Raw genomic sequence first — 23510 nt, 5'->3', positions numbered from 1 at the left:
ATTGGTCGTCGTGGGCCAGTTGAATGGCCCCCAAGGTCTCCCGATCTGACCCCCTTAGACTTTTATCTTTGGGGTCATCTGAAGGCAATTGTCTATGGTGTGAAGATACGAGATGTGCAGCACCTGAAACTATGGATACTGGATGCCTGTGCTGGCATTTCTCCTGCGGTGTTATTATCAGTGTGTGAAGAGTGGGAGAAGAGGGTTGCATTGACAATCCAACACAATGGGCAGCACATTGAACACATTTTATAAGTGGTCAGAAACTTGTAAATAACTCATGAAAGAATAAAGTTACATTGAAACCAAGCACACCATTGTTTTTCTTGTGACATTACCAATAAGTTAGATGTGTCACATGGCCCTCTTCTTATTGAAAAAACAAAGGTTGTATCCAAGATGGCCGACTTCTAAATGGCCACCATGGTCACCACCCATCTTGAGGAGTTTGCCCCCTCACATATACTAATGTGCCACAAACAGGACTTTAATATCACCAACCATTCCCATGTTATTGCGGTGTATCCATATAAATGCTTCTCCCTGTATATAATATACTATACCTTATATAATTATAACTATGTGGGTTTTAGACCTGGGCTTAGAATGGCATATGAACTTGTTTTTATTTATGAAGAAGCAGAACGTCCTCCCTCCCTCGCTGTATGTCATTATGTTGCACACTGGATCGCCTTCTCCACCCAAACACAACATAAATCCGGCCAACGATTCACTTCCTTATAAACCATTGAATCAGGTACTGGAGCTGTGACGTGCTAAATAAATCTTCGGACGTCATTGATCACTTGGGCGCTGTCTATTTTCTGACACATGAGCTGGAGCTTCAGCTTCACATCGCTACTTTGAGGTTTAATCATTGTGTGCGTGTGTTTTAGATATTGTGTTAGGGATTTTTAACTCTGGTCCTGCTGTCATCTGTAGAGTTTACTCAAGCTCAAAATGAAATATCCCATGTGAGTTTGAATTATTATTTTTCACAAGATTATTATTATTATTATTATTATTATTATTATTATTATTATTATTATTATTATTATTATTATTATTATCGTGAGCTGGTTTTAGCCCTGAAGCAAGCTAGACAGGGTCATCTGAACACGAGCGCGAGAGAGCGATGATGACGTCAACGACAGCCCGGGCAAGCCCAGCTGTGAGCGCGCGCGCGCGAGTGTGTGACAGTTCGTCGCCTGCTTTCGTACAACAAGGAAGTGGAGGGTATGTCACTGAAGGGAAACCTGCAACGAACGTGAAGCGCTAGTTTCCCCCTCCGAGGTAAGCCCCTGAGCAGCTATGGCGTGTTTGTTTGCAGTTGGATGTCTGCTGCTGCCACAGTTGTAGCGGTTTAGCTAGCAGTCTTTACAATGAATCGGAAGCTCGGCTATATTCACCTTGCTGTCTCCCACAGGATCAAAGGGCTACTCCGAGACGTTGGAGGCTCTCGTTTTTGCCTTTGTTAATGGTTTACAGATAACAGGGCGGTTTTGATATAGCTACAAATAGGAAGGGAAAATATCGCCAAATCTCACAGTCGGTGCATTAGCCCGTTTCTCATCAGTGTCCGAGTAAGCTTTGCCGGGGGCCGACGTGTTGAAACGCAAGACTGCCACACATCTGTTCGACCAACGCCAGTTGATCTAAACGCCAGTAGATCTGGAACACCGGAAGCACGTTCTCCTTTCTGGCTATATTAATTTCTTTCAAGGAAGCAGAAACGGTGACCGCGCTGTTAGGAGAGTTGTGCCTGTATAGTTGGATGTTAAAATGTCAGAAGATTGTTAAACCTATATCATGTGATATTGATGTCACTTGAGATTTGTGAGTGTTTTTGGTGATTGTGATTATGAAAGGCTAGTAACTAATCGAGATCTCGGAAGTGAAATACATTGATTGCTTTGTTGTAAGTGAAGATGCACTCCCATTTAAATATCGGTTTTCTGGGTTTTCCGATCACTCAAAAAAGTAGTCTGACATGTCATGACATGACTACTTTTTGCTTTCTGTTTCGGGAAATCGTCTCTCTGACGATTCTTTACAGACCTTTGCATCTTCATCAGCTTCATCTCATACATTCTGCATGCAGAGGTGGATGATGACAGTTCTCTGCATTGTTTTTCTTGCCCAGTTGAGGCACTGTATCCACTGTATCCTGAATCATCCCAGTGTGATGCGAGTGAATATTCTAATAACCACTTCTCGTGTTCTTGTCTTCCATATCTGGTAAAGCTAAGAGTCTTAAGTGCCATCTCCTTTTGGACCTGGCATTCTCGAGGCACCTTTCCTTTAAGAATTTTACCTGTGTGTTGGCAACGCCTGGCAGAGCCCCAAGTCTGTAAAATCTTCAACTCCCACCTCTGGCAGAACCTCGACAGCATTCTGGGGGGAGGCTGGGCACATGAAGACCTTGTTGTAGACCATGTTCTGCAACTCCTTTGCTGAGGCGGCTGCAAGGTGGTTGACCATCATGGTGGTAACCAACCCTTAACTAGAGGTCAAACCTGTAGTTCGAGGATTTCTAACATCTCTTTGAAGGGAGCAGTCAAGTTGGAGTCCTATTGGCTTTTCTCAGCCTGTAGGACTTAGGAAGCAGCTGACAGATACTGGCAGGCCAATTCCACTTCCACACCTGAAGCAAAAAACTCAGGCGTGGAAGGAGTTTGGGGAGGCCATGGAAAAAGAATTTCGGCCTGCCACAAAACTATTCTAGCAAACTGTCAAGTGACTATGGAAGGTAAAGCACGGTGTATGATGGGGGCGAGGTGTTGCTGACCTCAGGATACTGGGTGTCTGGCTTGTTACTACGAGTCATTTGATCCCTGTATAACCATTGCAGGAGCTTGGTCTGCATTGCCAGCAATAAGTCATACTCATTCTTGCACACGTGTTTTACTCTACCAGGGCTGTCCTGGTGTCCTGTTACAGAGTCTGTTCATAGTTTTTAGAGAAGCTTTTATGTGAGTATGTGAAGTGGATGATGATAATAATAATATAATAATGATCCATTAATATTGCCCAGCCCTAGTACAGAGTATTATTATATCGTTGAATGTTCAGCCACAGAAAAGGCTTGAAAATCGCCCTGTGACCTATCGCAAAAGTATTTTTTTATGATCAAACTAATAATTTTATAGGTCTACAATTTGCCAGTTTTCCTATTAAAAAGTGTATCATCACCCTTGAATTTTGTTCTGGAAAATCAGAGGTGGTCAAACTGGGAATTTTTGTGAAATTTGGTAAATTAATATGGAATGACCCACGTGTCCTCCTGAAGTCAAGTTGACCAACTCAGTGGACTGAATGGGCTCACACATACTCGTTAGCAGCTCAGAGTTTGTTTGTGAGGTAGTATGAAGCTGCGGACCACATCTGAATTAAGCTGTGCAGTAAAAACATGTCATATTGTAAACTAGGCTTTTTCTTGCCCTCTTAATATCTTTATTATTATTATTATTATTATTATTATTATTATTATTATTATTATTATTTATTATTAGCATTATCTCTTCTTCACTGTTCTATTCATCCTTTCAGACTGCTGACATCTTCCAACCAGCTCCATGGCTTTGTGGATCAGCTGACTGTAGTTTCTTTTGAAGATGGATATGAACAGAGACAGCAGGGCCATGTCTGCATGTACTTCATGATTTCCTTCAGCGCGAAGAGATTTGAATGCTGAGCCCTCATTAGCTGCCTGTTAGTGGGATTGTCCATACCTGTGTTCAAACATGGCTCCTGTTCCTCCAGGGGTCCGCCTGCTGGTGTCCTTTGACAGGGACCAATGGTGAGTTTAAATTGGACTGGCTGTCTAAAGGTGCTATTGACATTAAATTCTGACCAGATGTTGGTAACAACCCACCCAGTCCACAGATGTAAAGAAATCAAACCATAGATGGCCATAAATTATATGTAATAATGAGAAGTGGAACAGGGAAATAGTACAGAAACACATAAAGAAAGAAAGGTGCAAAAAGGCCTGGAAAGATTTTACCAGCTGAAATCTATCAGTAATTACAAAACTAACCTCTCACTTAGTGCAAATTAATATCAACTGGTTCAGTCCCAACTGGTGAGCTCTCATTACCAAGGTGTCACACAAGAAACATCTCATACTGGACAAAACCAATGGAGAGCTCCAGAAATATCTAGAACCAGCAGGCATGATTGTTTCAAAGAAAACAATAAGTAATGTCACATTTGCAGTGGGCTGTATGCAAGCTCACATACGTGACTGCACTGCTGAGGAAAAAGCATGTTGTGAACTACTGAGAGAACATAGTGTGGTCAGATGAGACTAAAATGAAACTAATAGCAACGCATGAGACAGTTTCCTCACACAGGAAGTGTGTTGAAGCTGTCATCACCAACAAAGGCTTTTGTATGAAGTATTAAATGCATTTCACTAAGCGTGAGTATTACATTATTACACATAATTTATGGACTTCTATGGTTGGATTTCTTTGCATGTGTGGATTGGATGGGTTGCTACCAACATTTAGTGATAATTTAATGTCAATAACATCTTTAGAGATATATTTACTTAGAAATTTGGTGACATATTCAATATTTATTTTACTCGCTGCATACGTTGAAACCGATCTTTCTGATCACCCTGTAAAGTTTACTGTACAAGGTCGAGCAGTCAGTTTCTGCCTCTTTGACGTAGTAGTTGGCCGTTGAGGCTGCAGCCGGCCAAGTGGCATTGTTGGAGCTGCGTCAGCAAAAATTCCCGGCAGGTAGTTTTACCTGTGCTTACACCTAGTTTCACATACCTGATGCTTTGTGTAGACTCGACTTTCAGGTTTCTGAAAATATGTTGGAATGTTTGTTATTTTTGGTTGTGATTGATTTATTTATAATATTTTTGTTGAAAAGATTTTTAAAAATCTTTCCATAATGCTGAATAAGCAGAACAGCAGTAACTTTGATCTCTTTCTTTCCTTTTCCTTTTTTTTCTTCTTTTCTTTTTTTAAGAGATCAGGATTTTTTTAAAGTAGGCTTTAAGTTGTTTGGGCTCATCTTTGGCCTGCATCCAGAAATATCATCTAAGTAGTTACGTTGGAATGAACAGGAACAAACCCATTTTTTGTTATCCTGACTTTGATTTAACAATTGATTTATTAACAAACGTGTTCAATAATTTTTCAGCAAAAGCAGGAGGGCACAGACTTCATAGGAAACATATCTTATTTAATGTTTCTGAAAAATCCGAAGTTTTCTTTCTACTGCATGACAAATGCAGTAATAAGGTACACGTTTAAGACATTTGACCCTGTGTTTGGGTTTGTAAAGGTTTCATTAGTTACACTGTCTTCACTAAGCCTTTGAAAAGTTATAGTGGGATTTTGTTTTTTTACTTACTTGTGTGTTTATATAACTTAGATTAATTGTGCACTCCTCTGTGAACAGCTAGTGCGTTGGTCCCGGCCACCTATTATAAATGACCAATTTAGGGTAACACTGGTGATACAGAAAGGGGCATTGATGTGACACTCCATGCGTTAAATGTAGGGGTCATTAATCATCAGAGCAGCTGGTAGGAAGCACAGCTGCTCTGCTCATCTACAAGGTTGAAACTGTTGGTGGAAGTGGTTGTTATTCACTTGAGCTACTTGTAATTCAGACCGCTGTGCACTGGATATATCTAGCTTTTATTATTTGAAGGAAAAAAAAGACAAATTGTTGCCCACTATGTTAGTTCAAGAATGAATCAGGTTTAAACATAGAAGTCATCTCATTTAAATGTAGCACACATTTTGGAGGAGTTGTTAGGTCTGTTGGTCCTAAACTTTGGGAGAAGCAACCTGTCACTGAGCAGACTCCTCGGGTTGTTTGCACTGAGAGAATTGCACATATTGCACATTGTTCAGTGTTTTGTTGCTACAATGATAATAATGATTCTGATTCTGTGGATACTTTCCAGACGCACTGTGATTCACATCAGGAACATTAATGTCTTATGTTACCCTTGAACATTTCTCTTCATACAGTTATCATCTTATATGTCTTAGTGAGACGTTTGCAGCCTAACACACCTGGTGGTTTGTGAGCACTTTGTATCTGTCAGGTTTCAAGCTGCTTTGTCAGATGATGGATTTGGTCACCCTGCTGTACCCAGGATGCACTGCTGCAACATACTAACCACATGCTGTCCAACTGCTGGATAAGAGTGTATCTAACTTTTTCTCGGCCCATTTTGAGTTTCTGCTGCACAGCCTGGTAAAGCCAACCATAGTCTGTACTGCGGGTCAAATGAAATGTGGATTTTGGGCACAGCCACACCTTCTCTCACGTCTTATTTGACTGCATTTGACTTTCTGTCTTGAGCCAGCCTCTGCTTAGAAATGACCTTACACTCAAGTCAGACGTGTGTGAGCAAAGACGAGCGTAAATATGACTGACGTAACGCAAACAGTAAAGTACACAATCCAGGTACAGGATATCAGGATTCTATTACAGGATGTAATAGAATTTGTTGGCTCCTCCTGCTTATTGTAACACATGATACATTTAATCAGTTGATGCCAGGTCTCTCTTGGAAATGAGATTTTTAATCTGCCTAAATATTTCACAGTACTTTTGCCTTTTTATTTACATATGTTGTAGCGTTGGTCAGCTAGGTTTGGGGCATCAAATCAGTTTGCAACATTTCCTTGTAGGGCCACAAAATGTCTGCAGTGAACCTTTGTGCATTTTACAGTTTGAGATGTGGACTTTCTTAGTAAAATAACATCTAAAAATACAACAACTGCAACAATGTTTAAACTTGGGCTGGGCGGTCGACTCCATAGGCTAATGCTAGATGACTGATACTGTTACTGCCGCCAATGACAGTCACCAGTCACCAGACTGGGCGAATAGATTCATGTATAACCATTAGAGTAGCACTTTCACTCTCCTCCACCACAAATGTAAGCACACTGCACACAGTGATGCCTGATTTACCGTTTCCATGATAACTTAACATAAGCTGACAAATATCATCCAACAGCTAATATAATAATAATAATATGTTATAACAATTACGTGTTCTTTATTGTATTGTAAATGTGCTCACTTATTAAGTCCATTTTTTTAAATTCACTCCAACCAGCCAGCTACTGTATACATGGTGTTTTTCAGCCTGTCCATCTCTAAGCGCACTGTACCCTTGTTCTTCAAACAGTCTATTATTAAACAAAGAAGAGAAATGGCCAAGTTACCTGCACCTCTCCACCCTCATCCCCAACAGTCTGAAGAAAGGTTTGATACTCTGCTCCTCCAGACCACATAGGCCAGATACTGAACTCCACATTGCCCCATCAAGGTGTGAGTTTGTTGGTAACAGCTAGAAAGCATTTAAGCACAAAATAAAGCACTGTGACACTGTTACTCTCACAGCAGGGGGCTGTGCTACATGAACACAGCCCCAACATCCTTTTGTTAAGTATAATTTCCCTGGGGGAATTCAAAGTTGTGAGTTTGGTGTCAGTTACATCTTTTTTGTAGCCCACTGTATCTGGGGTAGTGCAGATGACTCATAATTATGGACATCTCAAACCTGTGATCTCCATGTTATGAGCTCCCTCATTTCTCAGAGCTGCCTTCCTGTGTGCTCTCCCTTCAGGTACAGAGCTCTCACCTTCATCCTAACCTTCTTGCTCTACACCAGTTTCCACCTGTCCAGGAAACCAATTAGTATTGTCAAGGTAAGATATGGTATTCCAGAAACAGTACATGGCATTAATGATTGTACTAATAGGTGCTGCACTGTTGTGCGATGTTTGTACACTGCTCCAAAAGATTAAAAGAATACTTTGAAAAAATAGCAAATCTCAGATGTTTGTAGCAATTATTTATATGTCAAGACCTCCGTATAAAATAAACTCATCATTCCAGTCTGTGCTCCATCACAGCTTGTTTACAGCCTTCGCTGGTTACGACCAGCTGGTGTACATTGTCCTAATAAACACCCGCAGCCTTGGGCTCTGTCCAAATCTCCCCCAAAGAAAAGAACAGGAGAAAGCTAAAAGAGGTAGCAAAGGAGCTTGATTTGTAATCCCAGTAAGAAAGAACACTGAACTGGAATGGATGCAGTCTGGACCCGGGACAAATTTATGAAAGAACTCAATGCAGAAAATCAACGGAGGTGGGACAAAGACTGAGTAGACGCTGAGTGGTGTGCTCTACAGCAGCGGTCCCCAACCTTCTTGGCATCACCGACCGGTTTAATGTCAGACAATATAGTCACGGACCGGCCTTTAAGGTGTTGCAGATAAATACAACAAAATAAAATTATACTACCGAGACAAAAACGGTGGTATTCTGTAAATATAATAATAAACGTGAATTCACTGTGTAATAACTTTATTAGCAGCGTCCTCCTGAAATGCACCAACAACATTGAGAGTAACATCCTCCTCTCTGCCCCTTAATGCTCTCTGGTCGCTATGGTAACGCATAAATATTTCTTTCTCTACTGCGACCATCATGGAGTCAGGGAGAAAAGTTACCCAATCATAGTAAAGACCCCTGTTTCTTCTTCCTGTGTTTTCTGTGTGGCTTAATGGTTTTGTGCTTACAGAGTGAGCTTCATAAGAACTGCTCAGCTGTCAGTGAAGCAGCCATCATTGCATCCAGCAGCAGCCAGCAGCCCTCCCTGCTATCTCTCCACACAGATGTCGACTGCGGCTGGAAACCTTTTGGTCTGTCTTATCTTGAGATGTTTTCATCTTTTTAGAATGTTTATAATGTTACAAGTTTACACTAAAGCATCAGCAGCAGCAGGTTTCTTAATACTCATGCATGCAAAACAGAGATGAATGTGTCGAGCAATTAGTAAAAACTCGCAGATAAACAAAACCTGCTGTGCTGTCCTGAATTAAACACCTGTTCCCCATATTTACAGATAAAAGCAATTACAAACAGCTGCTGGGAGCCATGGACTACTCCTTTCTGTGTGCTTACGCAATTGGAATGTACTTGAGGTAAGATGGCAAGGTGTGGAGGAGGAAATGATTTTACACAGTAAACGTGAACTGGTGATGAAGAGAGAAGGCCGCAGCTGGCCAGTGGATTTGAATAAGGCACCTTCTTGCTATGAGGCAGCAATACTAACCATCTGCCACCCGCCGTTATTAGTTGGATTATTAAACTTTTTTTCTCTCAGTAACTCTCAAATATTTAAACTACTTTATGTGCTGAAATGTGTGATGGTTAATATGATGTCATCACTGTGCATCCATCTAGCGGCATTATCGGGGAGCGCCTGCCCATTCGTCTGTACCTCACAGTGGGCATGCTGGCCAGCGGTGTGTTCACTTGCCTATTCGGGCTTGGCTACATCTACAACATCCACAACCTGAGCTTCTATATATTTGTCCAGGTGAGGTGCAGGATGATCATTTTATAGGATGATATGTTCATTTACACCGCTCAAAAAATTAAAGTAACACGTTAACACACATCAGAGCTCAATAGTAAAGAAAAAGAACATCAGATATGTCTGTACTGATATAGACTGGGTATGAATAGGAATTAAAAGACTTCGTTTGATGAAAATGACAATTATAAACCTACAGAGGGATAAATTTAAAGAAACAATGAAAGTGAAAAAAGTGTAAAAATAATGTGGCAGGCTAGTCCACATCAAGGCCTGCTCCTAATGAAGCAGTGGGTGATATCCTGGGCATCTCATGCCAGATGTGGACCTCACTGTCAGCAGCACTGAGCTGCTGGACGGTGAGGTACAACCTCACATGACACTGACTTGGCTCAGAGACATTACTACGACTCCTACTTTTACAAGGACTCTCCAGCACACATAGGAGTGTAAGTGGATATGCACACGAAAATGCACAATGACAGGTTTATGTAGCAATAAACTTGCCATTGTGTATGTTTATACAGAGGAAGTGCACATGTGACCCTGTAAGGAATGCATAACAACAAACTGTTCTGCACAGTGATTCACCTTCTTGTCATTTTGCAGGTGGCCAATGGCTTGGTTCAGACCGCTGGTTGGCCTAGTGTAGTGACCTGTATCGGCAACTGGTTTGGAAAGGGAAGGTAATGTCTAAGAATTCCTGGCTGTATAATGCACACTGGCTGTTAGCAGAACAAAAGAAATAAAAAGTTGGACTTTATGACCGAACAAGATCCATCCATCTATTTTCTTCCACTTAGCCAGGGGAACTCACATTAGCATGTCAGTGAAGAGATATAATCTCTCCAGCATGTCCTGGGTATACCCTGAGGCCTCTTCCCAGTATGACATGCCTGGAACCCCTAACTCAGAAGGCATCCCAGTCAGATGCCCAAACCACCTTAACTTTCCATGTGGAGGAGAGCAGCTCTACTCTGAGCCCCTCGAACTGCTGCGCTCTTCACCCTGTCTCTAAGGGAGAAGCCAGCCACCCTTCAGAGAAAGCTCATTTCAGCTCGTCTGCACAGCTGAAAAGAGCAGAAATATCTGTCCATAGGAGTTAAATAGCAATTGATCTTTGAATACATGTCCTTACTTTAGTCATGTCTTAACTGCTTCAACTGTGGGGGCATTCGGAGGGTAAAACTCTTTCCAAATATCCTGGGATTTCCTTACCTGGAAAGTTCAGCATGCATCAAAAAAAAACCAAACAACTGCCCAAATACTTGTGGAGCAGACTGTGTCTCTGTCAGCGTCAGCACTGTATGAACCGAAGGTCTCTGTTTCTGAGTCAGGCGTGGACTCATCATGGGGCTGTGGAACTCTCACACTTCAGTGGGAAACATCTTGGGCTCTCTGATTGCCGGCTACTGGGTCTCCTCCAACTGGGGCATGTCCTTCATCGTACCAGGGCTCATCATCATCATCATGGGCGTGGTTTGCTTTCTCTTTCTCATTGAGCGTAAGTACAGCTTCATCATGTTTTTCTGATGAGTGTTATAAGGAGTTTCTTGTTTTTCTAAGCGCACACATTCATTGCTCAAAGAATGCTTGCTATCAAATGAAATGAATGCATTTAGATTCAGTTAGCTGAGGCAGGCTGCTTCCTGTGATTGTCTTTTCAGTACGTTGGCTCTTTGAAGAATGGACTTTATAGCTGTAAATGGATTATGTTGTATTAACCTGATGGCACTGTTTTCATTCTTCAGATCCTAATGACCTAAAAAACATCTATACACAAAATTCATCTCTAGGCAAGACTGTAAGTACACAATTTTTGTTTGTTTTAATTTCTTATAATGAAGACTAGTTTGGTTCATTAAGCATGAATAATATTTCAGTGTAATATTAACTCTGTCATTTATAATTAAATGTGGAAATGAAGGAAAAAGTATTTTATTTTTATTTGCATTATCAATCAGCAGCCCTGTTTAGCTGTGAATGTCTCTCTTTGATTAGGTCCCAAGCAAGAGTTGGAATGGAGTGAACGGACACACAGAGGTGTATCTACAGTACAAGGACAACAAAAATCAGGTGTGTCTCACAGTTTAACTTAAAACTGAGATTATTTACTGTACTTACTGTAAGGCCACGCCTTATTCCATCACACATCACATGGTCATGATGGATAACCAATCCTACGCACGCACCACTGAACTAATCACCAAGTATGTTGTGTGTGTGGACTGCATGTACTGTATTTCCAAACATCTATCATCGATCAGACTAGAAGATTACAAGATTATAAGCTTGTAATCTTTTTTGCTTTACTCTAGAACAAAATCAGCCTTCTGTCCATGTTCAAATAAAACTTTAATACTTTGTCAGTGAAAAGTTTCTAAGTGGCACATTTCAGACTGTTGAACAATAAACTGTACAGGCCACATTTTGGAAGCAAGAAATGAATTTCATGTGTGCATCTAATAGGACCGATTGTCATGCAGCACCACAGAAACATGTTCTATTATGTCATTGTAATCCATTCAGGTCTGCTATTATTACAAGGATAGTATTCAAAACAGGAAGGTCAGTTCTTCAGAGATCTCTGCTGGTGGTCAGAGCTTTGGATGCTGGGTGAAATCACTGCTAGGCTGAATCCAAATGTCTGGACATGAGGAATGACTGGAGCGCTGAAGAATGCTCAGGGTGAACTCGTGTTTTAACCACTCTACTAAGGAGGCAGAAAGGGTCAGCATTAAAGGTGATGGGGGGTTGCAGTCAAGCACACTCTGACTGCAACAAGGAGCTCTGACTGATGACCATGATTTTTTTTAGTATTAATGTAAGGAGATGTTTGAATTTAAATATAGTACTTATCCACATCTGTACAGTGTCATCAAAGCGAGTCCTACCCTGCAGAGCACAGTGTGTCTGCACAGACTTAGTTTTAGAAAGCAAGTCTGCAAATATGAGAAAAATCAGGACATTCGGATTCAGCCGCAGGGTTTCTATTTTTCTCCTTTTTTTTTCTCCTTGTTTGGAAGGTAGTTGGGCGAGGTTTTCCAGCTCCTGTTCTCTCAAAACTTATCAGTGGGAGTTTTATCCTTAGGTCCTTTACATGAATGCACTGCTGGCAAACATCTACAGTATAACACCAAACTGCTGACATAATCGTACAGTTATACTTCACATACATGGTGACACGACGTGTGTTGGTCTGTACCATCTGAAGGGGAGAAATATTCCTTGGTTATTTAATTAGAAAGGAGAATCTTTCAATAATTGGTCTTAAATTGCAGGTTGACTAAGTTCACTCTTTTCCATTTATTTATTTATTTTTGTAATTTTATTTATGAAACAAAAGTCCAGTCTAAGTACTGTCAGTGCTGACCCCTCGGGGTCCCCTTTGTTCTTCAGCTGTCCGGTGGTCTGGGTATGGGTACAGATCTTTGCTCTGCTCTCTCCCTCAGAGCTACGACACAGAGCTCCTGTTGCCTAGAGAGAGCGAGCGCATCCCCATGCAGCCGGTTGTGGTGGTGAAGAGTGAGTCGGAGCCGTCTGCCATCAGCTTCATGGGAGCGCTACGGATACCTGTAAGTCACACGTGCGAACCTGTGTCCATCACCTGCGTCACTCTGATGCTTTCACTGCAACAAAGTCTGACCAAGTCTCCTATCAGGCAAAAGTCTTGTGATGTTGTTTTAAGAGTGATGCTCTAAGTAAGAGCAGGATGTGTAAGATTGTTGTGTAAGTGCTTTAAGATAGAAAATCAATTCAGAAGAATCATCTTGTTTAGTTGCTCTGGTTTTTAGATCTTTTCTCTCAAAGTGAGAAAGAAACAACACTGAAAGGCTTATATTTGGACAGCTTTTGGAGCGATTAGCTTGCAGTTATCTGAGTTGCAAGCTGAGGCAGATCTAACGTAACTTATGAAGTAAGTCTGATTACTGTGTGCGTTTGTTTGTCTGCAGGGAGTGGTGGAGTTCTCTCTGTGTCTGCTGTTTGCTAAGCTGGTCAGCTATACTTTCCTCTTCTGGCTGCCGCTCTACATCACCAAAGCAGGTGAGGAGCAAATAGAAACCCGTCAGGCACGACTTCATGCATAGATTTTGACTGTGGATTAAAAAAACAGATTACATTGACAGACGTCCAATATGTCAAAATTTATACGTTGGCTATCTGAAGCAGGACACTGAATTATGGTTAAATTGGCAAAAAAAAATCTGCAAAAATATTGGCCAACTGAGAGACTGGAGTAGTGTTTACAGCAGTATTGATCCTGTCAAAAAACATGACATCAGTCAACAGAAACATTTGAACTTCATTTATTGTCATTGTACAGTGAAATTAGCCAACAAGACCACAAAGGTGCAAGAAAGTGACAAGTTTAAAAACAACAATATAAAAAAAACACTATTTACACAATGTATAAGATACAAGAACATTGTGAGGGCGTAGATAAGGCATCATTTAACAAGTAAGGGTGAAGGAGCTCTAGTCATTAAGATGGTGAAACTGTTGGGTAGGATGATAATTGCACATCTGCCAGCATATTGCACAGGACACACACAGCTGCAACAGAATGACTGTAAGGGAGGAGTCTGCTCAGCCACACACACACACACACACACACACACACACACACACACACACACACACACACACACACACACATTACCATAAGTTCAAAGTTTGGCTACTGTGCTGCAATTTAATACATACTAGATGTGTTGTTAAAAACAATAGGTCATACTGATAATGTCCTGTAGGTGTGAGAGCAGACAGTCAGCCAGGTCCTTACATAAACTGAACAGTTTTTATGAGCCTGGTTTGGTCAACAAAGGCCAGTTCACACTGGAAAAAGAGAAATCTATAGGACTGTGTGAAGATGGATTCATTTTGGTTTCTTTGGGTGCTGCTTGAAACTTGTTTTTGTTACTCAACGACCAATGAGCTTATGAATGGGCAAGGCATTAAAACCCTCCACAGCTGTTAAGACTCGTCCCAGAGTGTTGGTCAGTGAAACAAGATTAAGTTGTTCTGAAGATGAATGCAAGCCTCCTCGATTTCTCATTGTTTGTGCAGTACAGCCAGCAGTGGCAACAAAACGTTCTTTCAGTCCTTAAACATGTGAACTGTGGTGGACCTTGAGCTTCATGAGTTACTGTGACCTTCTGGTTTCATTTGTAATTAATCCACAGAAACATTGTCAGCATGTAATATAACATAGTTAAAGACTTTTCTATTGTCTGTTTGTAATGTAGTAACTGGGTTATGTAGATATAAAACCAGTATGTTAAACTGAAAGAGGCTGATACAGAGTGTGGCAGAGTTGGACAGGCTTCTCACAGATCACGGAGCAGATGTTTTGTCCTCAGGATATTCTACAGTGAGCAGTCCACTCATGTGTCAGACTGTCAGCAGACTGCTGAAGAAGGAGAACTGACATAATAGACTCTGTGTTTGTGTGTTTCAGCTCACCTGGATGCCAAAAAGGCTGGAGATCTGTCCACACTGTTTGATGTGGGAGGAATTGTGGGTATGTGCTGTTTGTGTGTGCTCGTCTGTCCCAGTGGACCTTCAGCCTCACTGTTTAGCAATGCTTGGGGACAAAATTGATGTCCCAAAGTTAGAGACTGTGTTTGTTTTTAATATTATATTCAGATTTGTGATCTAGAAAATGAAGCCATGCAGTTTACAGAGCAAAAGAACAGAGGGACATTTTCCCGTAGACATGCACACTGTGCATACACAGAAAGAGTCTCTCCCTGCTGGCCTTCAGACAGAATGCAGGTTTAAAATCTATTCAGCTTCACTTTTCAGACCTGGAAGCTTCGTGCATGCTTTGCATGTCTGTGGTTTTTGGTCTGTGATAATTAACCCTGATAGAGACCAGCTGTCAGGGTTTATGAAGCAATGTACAACATGATCACCATGAAGTATTATGATGATTAACGACTGAATGTGTCTTTCTGTCGTATAGGGGGCGTCTTAGCAGGTGTGATCTCTGATAAATTGGGGAAGCGAGCCACCACCTGTGCAGTCATGTTACTGCTAGCTGCTCCTACAGTAAGTCTTCACTGTACTGCAACAGTCAGGAAACATCGTCCACTGTGTGCTGCAAGACTGTGAAAACACTCTTTGATTATGAAGCCTGCACAGGGGAGATTAGACCAGGTTTTCGCTCCCCCTGCTGTGCAGCACTTGACACAGTCACTTCATTAGGTGGTGCAGGTTGGCTCCGTTTTGCCTTCAGAACTACCGCGATTCTTCATTTCATAGGTGCTCAAAACATTCTTCAGTTGTTGGCTGATTGTCTAGAAAGTATATTTTCTGTCCCAGTACATCCTGAAGGCACACTGTCAGGTGGAGATCTGGTGACTGCAGAGACCCTTTGAGCACAGTGAACTCACTTCACATGTGAAAAAACTAGCAGACAGAAACTGTCTCAAAATACCAAGTCTGTGCAGTTTTTTGTTGTCCAAACTTTGGACAGTAAATGTAGCCTCAGTTTACTGCTGAGAGGAGTGACCCCCATCTGACATCAGCCATCATCAGCGCCGAGCAGCCAACAACCACGCTACGTTCACAGACACTTATATCACCTCTTTTCCCTTTCTGATGCTCAGTTTAAACATCAGCATCTTGACCTTGTCTACATCCCTAAATTGAGTTACTGCCATGTGATTGGCTGTGTATTTGCGTTAACTTGTTGAACAAGTGTCCCCTATAAAGTGTCCAGTGAGTATAATTGCTGAGGAGCAAAGATTACAACACATTTCATGCTATTTTTTTATAGTAAAAGGCTTACATGTAAGAGTACGAGGTGATATTAGACACGTAAGTGTTAACTGTCCTGTTTTATTCTTTTCCTGCAGCTTTACGGCTTCTCCATGATCAGTGAGTTTGGTTTGGGGCCAATGATTGGTAAGAACCAGCTAGCACTGAATGATAGTTAATCAGTAGGTCTGGAACAATTTTCTGTTCCTTAATTGTAATATATGTAAATGAAAGGATAAAGGCATGTTAGCATATGCTTCAGTAGTATGGCTCTGCAGTAAAAGGTTCAAAAGCGGCCTGCAGTCCAGACCTGTCATGTGTTGTTTGTTCAAACAGAAGCCAATCAAATTCCTCTCATACTGCAGGCTTACTCCTGGTTCCCAGGTTACTTAATGGGAGGCAGAGCCTGCAGCTTTCTGGCCTCCTTCTGTGGAACCAGCACCCACTTTGATTCACGAGTTGGACAATAAATAAATTCATATCAGCACTAGAGTTAGCTCCCCCTTTGTTTCCAGGTGCTGAGGTCCGTACAAATTTAGTCACATGAGCTGGTTGCATTTATTACAGTAGGTTATCAGTCAGCGATTGAATGTCCAATCAAATCTAAATAAACACAAGTGACTTGTTTACTGTGGCATAAATGATGACTCTTGGTTATTCCCTCTGAGCTGCTGATGGTCAAGGGAAGTTGGCATTATGGGATACAATGTAGTGCCTTCAGAGCAATATCAGCTCACATTTACTGTAATTACATGAACACACATTCTAATGAAGAGAAGTGCACATGCTAGTAAGACACTACCGGCAGGTTTGTGGAGGACACAAACACCTCAGCCTGCATGCATTTGTTTCCAGCAGTAAGATTTCAGTGGCTGCAGAATTTCCATTCCTTACAACCAGGATAAAACGTCCTTAATCTGTGTGCTTCAGGGATGCTGTTAGTGTGCGGAGGTCTAGTGAATGGACCGTATGCGCTCATCACAACTGCAGTGTCTGCTGATTTGGTAAGGATGTTTAACACTACTGTAATTCCAGTGTGATTGTGTTTGTAAATCATCATTTATTTCATTTTAAAATCACCTTTCTCCCCTTGTCGTCTTTTCCTCTGCCCCCCTTTTTTCTATTTGGCTGTAGGGCACCCACAAGAGCCTGAAAGGCAACGCCAGAGCACTGTCTACAGTCACAGCCATCATTGATGGCACAGGATCTGTAGGTCAGTACTGCTGCTCAGCTTATTTTTACGGCTTGTTTGGATGAGAATGAGGGGTCTTATTAGGGTCCTATTAGTGATATGTATGATAGTAATAATTGTTAATAATTACATTTAACAAGTGCATGAATCCTCAGCCAAGAATTGATTTTAAATTTGTGTACAATGTAGTAGTAGTTCAGAGTAATGAGGGCATCTCATTGGCTCAGGCTAAACAACGAAGCTCTGGCTTTGTTGGATTTGATGATTATAAACAATACAAATATCAGTTTAGTTACCATTTAATGATGATTACATTAGCATGCCTTGTGTTATTTTTACTCATTTATAATCATCCCATGTAGAAATGTGAAGAGAGGATTCATGTACACGAATAATCTTGTTCATGTTTGTGATGTCAGGCGCAGCACTCGGCCCGCTGTTAGCTGGACTGCTGTCTGCAGGCGGCTGGGATCAGGTCTTCTACATGCTGATGACTGCTGACTTTCTTGCTCTGTTGGTAAGGCCTTTAACTTGCATCATATAAGAAGATTACAAAATGACAAAACGAAAGCAGAAAATTTGCACCTATGTGCACATTAGCACAGAATACTGGCCTCTTTGAACACACTGATAGTTTTCCAGCTCTTTGGTTCAGTCACTGCTGCTGTAAAGGTTTTTTGTAACAACAAGCAGCTGTTTTCAGAAAATCAGTCACTACCTGCTCAGCAGCAAAGAGCAGACAGATGCAGAGACCAGCTGGTGAAGCAGTGAAAAGTCAGATATTTAGCTCAGGAGCTGGAGTCGAGAAAACTAAGACAATGTTGTGTTTTTACCCTTGTTTCTGATGAATAAAATGAACTGAATGACGAGTGGTCTTGCTTGCTATAGAAAAACAGATGCTCATACTAATGTGTAACCTTGCAGCTTTTGCTACGGCTCGTGACAAAGGAGCTGGCCTCATCTAAATCCCATCCTATCTCCACTGTAGAGTAAGTCCTCTTGTTATCTCGATCATGATTATACTCAGCCTGACTGCTGCTTTTGGTGCTGTACTGTAATTCTTGTGTATCTGCATTAATTTGATGTTCAAATGTTGGGCTGCTGTTTTTTTTTTGTTTTGTTTTTATAACAAAACAGTTATAATACACTTAGAAGTACTTCAATGTTTATATTATATCTTTCAAACATGCAGATAATAAAGTTGAATTCTACTCATATGGATTAAATACAACATGATGAGTGTGAACACTGGCTTTGCCCCCAAAAATAAATAGGCTTAATCTACGATCACTATGATCTTTTTTTAGTTTACAATCAGAATCGCTCACATGGAGAAAACAATGCTTCTGATTGTGTTGGTAGTCACATGACTCAAAGCCATCATGGAGCTTCATTCCACTCATTGTAGCTAATGTAGTATCAGTGGGCAAAGATGACAGATGGTAATGAATGTAAAATGTCTACAACAATCAGATGTAAAACTCTGTTTTAACAACGAAAGAGAGCCGCAGATTAAGAATAACTAAGGATTAAATGCAGCGTGGGACACCAGTGCATCATGGGAAGCCCTACCAGACTAGGTCCATTCCAGTGTTGCTACAGGAGTGATCGGGTCACCTGATCCAGCCCAAACTATATGCTTTATCAAAAAGGGAATTTTTAAGCTTAATCTTAAAAGTAGTGAGGAGAGGGGTTTGAAAGCCGAAGACTCTCCATCCAGTTCTACTTTTAAATTTCCTGGGAACCCCAAGTAAGCCTGCAGTCTGAGAGTGAAGTGCTCTACTGGGGTGATATGGTCGTATGAGGTCTTTAAGATAAGTCTGGGCCTGAATATTCAAGAGCTTATATGTCCAGGTGTCTTAGGCAGTCACTGTATTACTGCATGTTTAAACTACAGCAGAGGACAGACTGATGTTTATAATGGCAAGAACAGACTGCCTTATACTAGGCTGAATTTCTTTTTAAAAAATCAGGGATGAGGGGAATATGAGGGCTTAAAATGGGAAACCACATCCTCTAAGAGGGACAAAGTCACAAACTCAACCTGAGTAAAGGCAGCAGCACAGAGGGGTCAGGAGAGCTGTGATAAGAGCCCTGGTGGTGACAGCCTTTTAATAAAAACGCTCAGGAAATTATTGCATATATCAGGAGAAGCTTAAACAGACATGCTGTGGAGCATTAAGGACAGAGTCAGTAGTGTTAAATGACACATGTGAGTTATGGCCTTTGGAGGAAATGACATTTGCAAAATATTTCTTTTTTGGCTTTTTGATAGCGTTGCAGTAATGACACCGGCAGTCTTTTAAAATGTAAAACGACACCTGCAGTTTAATCTTTCCTATCTGCGCTGTGCTCTGCGACATTTCCTCCTGACAGCATGAGTCATTAAACCAAGGCTCAGGTTTAGCTTTAGCTGTCTGGTTTTTAAATGGAGCCGCAGAGTCCACGATGGTTTGACAGCAAGAATAAAACCAGGAACTAAACTCCTTTCAGTCAGAATGGCCACAGAGCTGATTGAAAACAGCAGAAAACAAAAAAGGGAGATAATAACCTGAAGGCCAAACAGGAGCACAACATGTAACTGCAGCATGTGTAAAACCAACAGGCCTGCCTGTGACCAACATATCCATGCTCATAGAGCCGGTACAGAGTGTACCAGATTTAAAAAGTCAGTGAAGCACAGAAAGTTCTTTATGAAGTTCTTATTGGGGGGGGGGGGGGGGGGGCATGTTTCAGTCACACACAAAACATCGAGATCATGGGAACTGAAAAAGTCTAGAAGAATAAAAGTTTTCCTTACTAGTGATCTGGTGTTCACCAGGCAGGAGCTGGAGCTTTGGCTTCGGAAAGCTGAGAGACCCGGTGCAGCAATCTCAGGTTTCAGAGATATTCTCGTGCAGGTTTAGCCAGAGCATAGCCGGCAGGGCCGGAGAGTTCATTACAGCTGATCATGGGTACCAGGCAGGTATCAACAGAATCCGGGAAATGGAGAGGCACAAAACAATCTTTGGAGCCATCCATGTGCTGGTCAGACAACAGCAGAATCATACCTCAGGGAAAACCTCACCTTTACCTGTTGAGTGCTCAATATATAAACACAAGCAATCTGTGTGAGTGGCAGAAGAGCAGCCACACACACCGACATCATCTTAATATCACTAGTGGAGAATGAAAATGGCAGACATGTCTTCAGTTAGACATGCCGAATATCCAGTTGTGGCCAAAAGTTTTGAGAATGACGCAGATGTTGGGTTTCACAAAGTTTGCTGGGATGAGTTTGAGTTCAGTCTAATAACAGATAAAATGATGCGTTTCAGCGGTCGTTTTCATTATCTACATGCATGTTAGAGTCACCCACAATAATCATTTTAAAATGATTTGAAACTCTGAGTAAGAACCAGGTGGACGATGGATTACAGCAAATAAAACTGTTTTTCCAATTTTCTGGCTAAGATGCACAAACTAAGTGTCAGGCTTTCAAAAGATTTAAAACTCTGTGTGTTTGGTTGGTTCAGGAGGTTTACACAAGAACTGCACATCTGAAATAACTCAGACATAATTTAAAATTATGTTGCTGATGTCTCTGTGCCAAATTCTTCTATGGTCTTGTAAGATTATGGAAGACCAGCACCAGACATGTTACACATTAAAGATCTTATTCTCTTTATTTTTCTTATTTTTTTTGTGTGTGTGTTTGGTTGAGCTTATACTTGAGTTTCTTAAAAACCAGTCCAAACTTGGTTCATGACTGGAATATTCTTGTCCTTGTACGACTACAGTCAGTGATCGACTATGTGTTCTATCTCGGGGCTGAATGGGAACATAACATGTGCAGATTGATTTATTTCCTAAAAACAAACCAGCTGTAATGTTCCCTCGTGGGCAGGAAGTTCACTGGTGTTGACTGTAAAGCTTAATGACTCAACTTATCAACACAGCGTTAATGTTTGTCTCTTATTCACAGGTTGAAGGAACACTGAGCACTTTGATTGCACTGCGTACACACCTACACGCAGAGTGCAATGAAACCACTTAAGGTTGATATGGATTGTGACTGGACTGCCCTGACAGATGAAACTGATTGTTAATAAACCAGCGTGTATGCTTGTGTGCGCCTACAATCATGCTGCAGTGCTTTACTGATGAAGAGCTATGACTGAAGCTGTAGCTGCTGCGCTGAGCAAGCAGCGCGGCACACAGTTTAAAAGTCTCATGTGCACTTACTGTACTTGCTTAACTTCCCAATGTCCCTCTTAGCCCTTGAATTCAGTTTGAACTTGATGACTGGTATGTCTTGCTGCTCACTTGTATGTTGGAACTTTTTCAACCTTACCTGTCCAGTTAATTTAAGGGGCTATTTGTAATTGTGTGCCTTTTACAGTGGTACCTAGCTTTGATAGTTGTTTTTTAAAGTTATCAATCACAGAATTAAGAAGAGCTTCATCAAAGCTGGGGTCGTTGCCGGGACTAAAAAAACGTCAGACCTGCTACAAAAACAGCAAGCATGCAGTTTTTACACTTTACTTCCTGTGTAGTTCTGTAGCAAATATACAGAAAACATACATGATAGAGTCTCAGGTAACACTGTACTCGCCCAGGACTTCATGATAAATAGCACTTTAACGATTGTAGTTCTGCCAATTAGAACCACTAAAACTGGAAACACCACAGGTTGCTAGGTCTCTGTGTCCTTACTGTCTTTTTTGTATGAATAGTGTTTTATATTGTTGGTGTTTGTATTGGCAAAATTTTCATACAGTTCATTTATTTGGTGCCATGTGAGCTGTCTGTCAAAGTTTGAGGCTTATGAGGAGGACTGATATTTTTATTTTTATTGTTGTACTGGGATAAATTCATATACCTCTACCCAAAACCTGGACAGAACCACTTCTTAATATCGTGCCTAGAGCTGTTAACTTTTTTTGAAATTAAATTTAATCAGATAGCAGTCATCTAGAAACGGTGATGCAGAACTAATTCCATCATATCTGTTGAAGAGAAGAAGGAAAACAAAGACCACCTCGTTGAACCAAAGAGATGATGGGATTGGTTTAGTTTACATGTGTATTTATTTTGAAAATCATTTTTGTTTCCTTTTCCATTGTCCTGTGGTAGTCTGTGATTTAGTAATAAAATGAATGTAGCTGATCTCTCTCTCTCTCTCTTTCTCTCTCTATACACACACACATCTGTGTGGTGATTTGGGTGGGGTTATTTATGTTAGATGAATAAGACTGTTTCTGTTTTACGGTGGAGAGAATATTTAAAGAATATTTATTGAGAAGGACCGAACACTACATTTAATTCTTGTTCTCATGATCTTATACGCATTAAAAATTCACAAACTGTATATCATGAATTAAAACATTGATTTATTTTTCTGCAGATTTGTGTTTTAATCATTAAGAGTGATATCTTGTATGTATTTAACCTATGAAATAGGTTTATGTAACTGTATTTTAAAGGGGATCTTGGTGGTACTCTTAAGACAATATCCTTGGAACAAGACCACATGTAAATATTATGTGTCAGTGGTAAGATTAATACTTGAGACCTTGTGTGCCTTTCTTGGTTTTTGCAGGGCAATTTTTTTAAGTTTCCATGGAAATGAACTTGGTTTGAAGTTGATTTATGTAGAGAAAACAAATAAATCATGTGCTTTTTTCACTGGTTGAACCTTGTGTTGCCTGTTTTGTAGTATGCTACTGCAAGCCAGCTTTTACATTAATTTGTACATGATGTGGACTCACCTGGAAGTGGCAAGTGTTGTGGAAATGGTAAGCTGACAAGGAGAATCCCACTCAGTGATACATACAGACTCTAAGTTACACAGAAGCACATGAACAATAGAGAAAAGCCAAAGCTACATGATGATCCTTGAAATTAGCTAATAACACATTTATTCCATTAGATCCACCTTTCAGGCTTTGATTTCACTTTTCTTTGATGGTTGATGGTTACTACAAAGATGAGTACACACAAACAAAATTCAGTCCATTGGTAATATATGAAGGAAACTACAGTGAGGAAGACTAAGATACAGTATGGTGGAAGCAAGAGGCGTTTATCTGCCCACATATCTCTAAGGCCATTTCAAGCCTCATAGCACAAACAATCAGGCCTAAATACTCTCAGCTGTTAAGGACTAAACCATTATTTTACTGTCAGGCAAGTTTTCCC

At 40.9% G+C, this 23510-nt stretch overlaps 1 protein-coding gene across 5 annotated transcripts; it reads left to right on the top strand.

The window, feature by feature from the left end:
• The first annotated feature begins 1176 nt into the window (after positions 1 to 1176).
• slc37a1 (solute carrier family 37 member 1) lies at positions 1177 to 22992 on the top strand. Of its 5 annotated transcripts, XM_085418495.1 has the most exons (22): positions 1177 to 1293; positions 3550 to 3799; positions 7181 to 7321; positions 7622 to 7703; positions 8579 to 8699; positions 8903 to 8981; positions 9244 to 9379; positions 9986 to 10062; positions 10714 to 10880; positions 11128 to 11180; positions 11378 to 11452; positions 11906 to 11944; positions 12829 to 12951; positions 13330 to 13420; positions 14835 to 14897; positions 15342 to 15427; positions 16237 to 16285; positions 17069 to 17142; positions 17273 to 17351; positions 17750 to 17847; positions 18255 to 18319; positions 21295 to 22992. In XM_085418495.1, the coding sequence occupies exons 2-22, from the start codon at positions 3744 to 3746 to the stop codon at positions 21308 to 21310; spliced, it is 1770 nt and encodes a 589-aa protein (XP_085274621.1). In that variant the 5' UTR covers positions 1177 to 1293; positions 3550 to 3743; the 3' UTR covers positions 21311 to 22992. The 5 variants fall into 5 exon arrangements, with proteins under 5 accessions (XP_085274621.1, XP_085274641.1, XP_085274631.1 ...); XM_085418515.1 differs by lacking the exon at positions 7181 to 7321; XM_085418505.1 differs by lacking the exon at positions 11906 to 11944.
• Positions 22993 to 23510: the final 518 nt, after the last annotated feature.

The sequence above is a fragment of the Rhamphochromis longiceps genome, linkage group LG2 (assembly GCF_057381845.1).
Source record: "Rhamphochromis longiceps isolate RC_006_pf linkage group LG2, R_longiceps_female_GT1.1, whole genome shotgun sequence".
Classification (NCBI taxonomy): Eukaryota; Metazoa; Chordata; class Actinopteri; order Cichliformes; family Cichlidae; genus Rhamphochromis; species Rhamphochromis longiceps.
This window is presented reverse-complemented; position numbering and strand designations above follow the sequence as displayed.

Excerpts from the sequence above, each read along its gene's own strand:
- slc37a1 (XM_085418495.1), top strand. The coding sequence starts at position 3,744 with ATGGCTCCTGTTCCTCCAGGGGTCCGCCTGCTGGTGTCCTTTGACAGG. Across the intron at positions 8,700-8,902 it reads CTGCGGCTGGAAACCTTTTG|ATAAAAGCAATTACAAACAG; the intron begins GTCTGTCTTATC and ends CCATATTTACAG. Across the intron at positions 17,848-18,254 it reads CTGACTTTCTTGCTCTGTTG|CTTTTGCTACGGCTCGTGAC; the intron begins GTAAGGCCTTTA and ends GTAACCTTGCAG.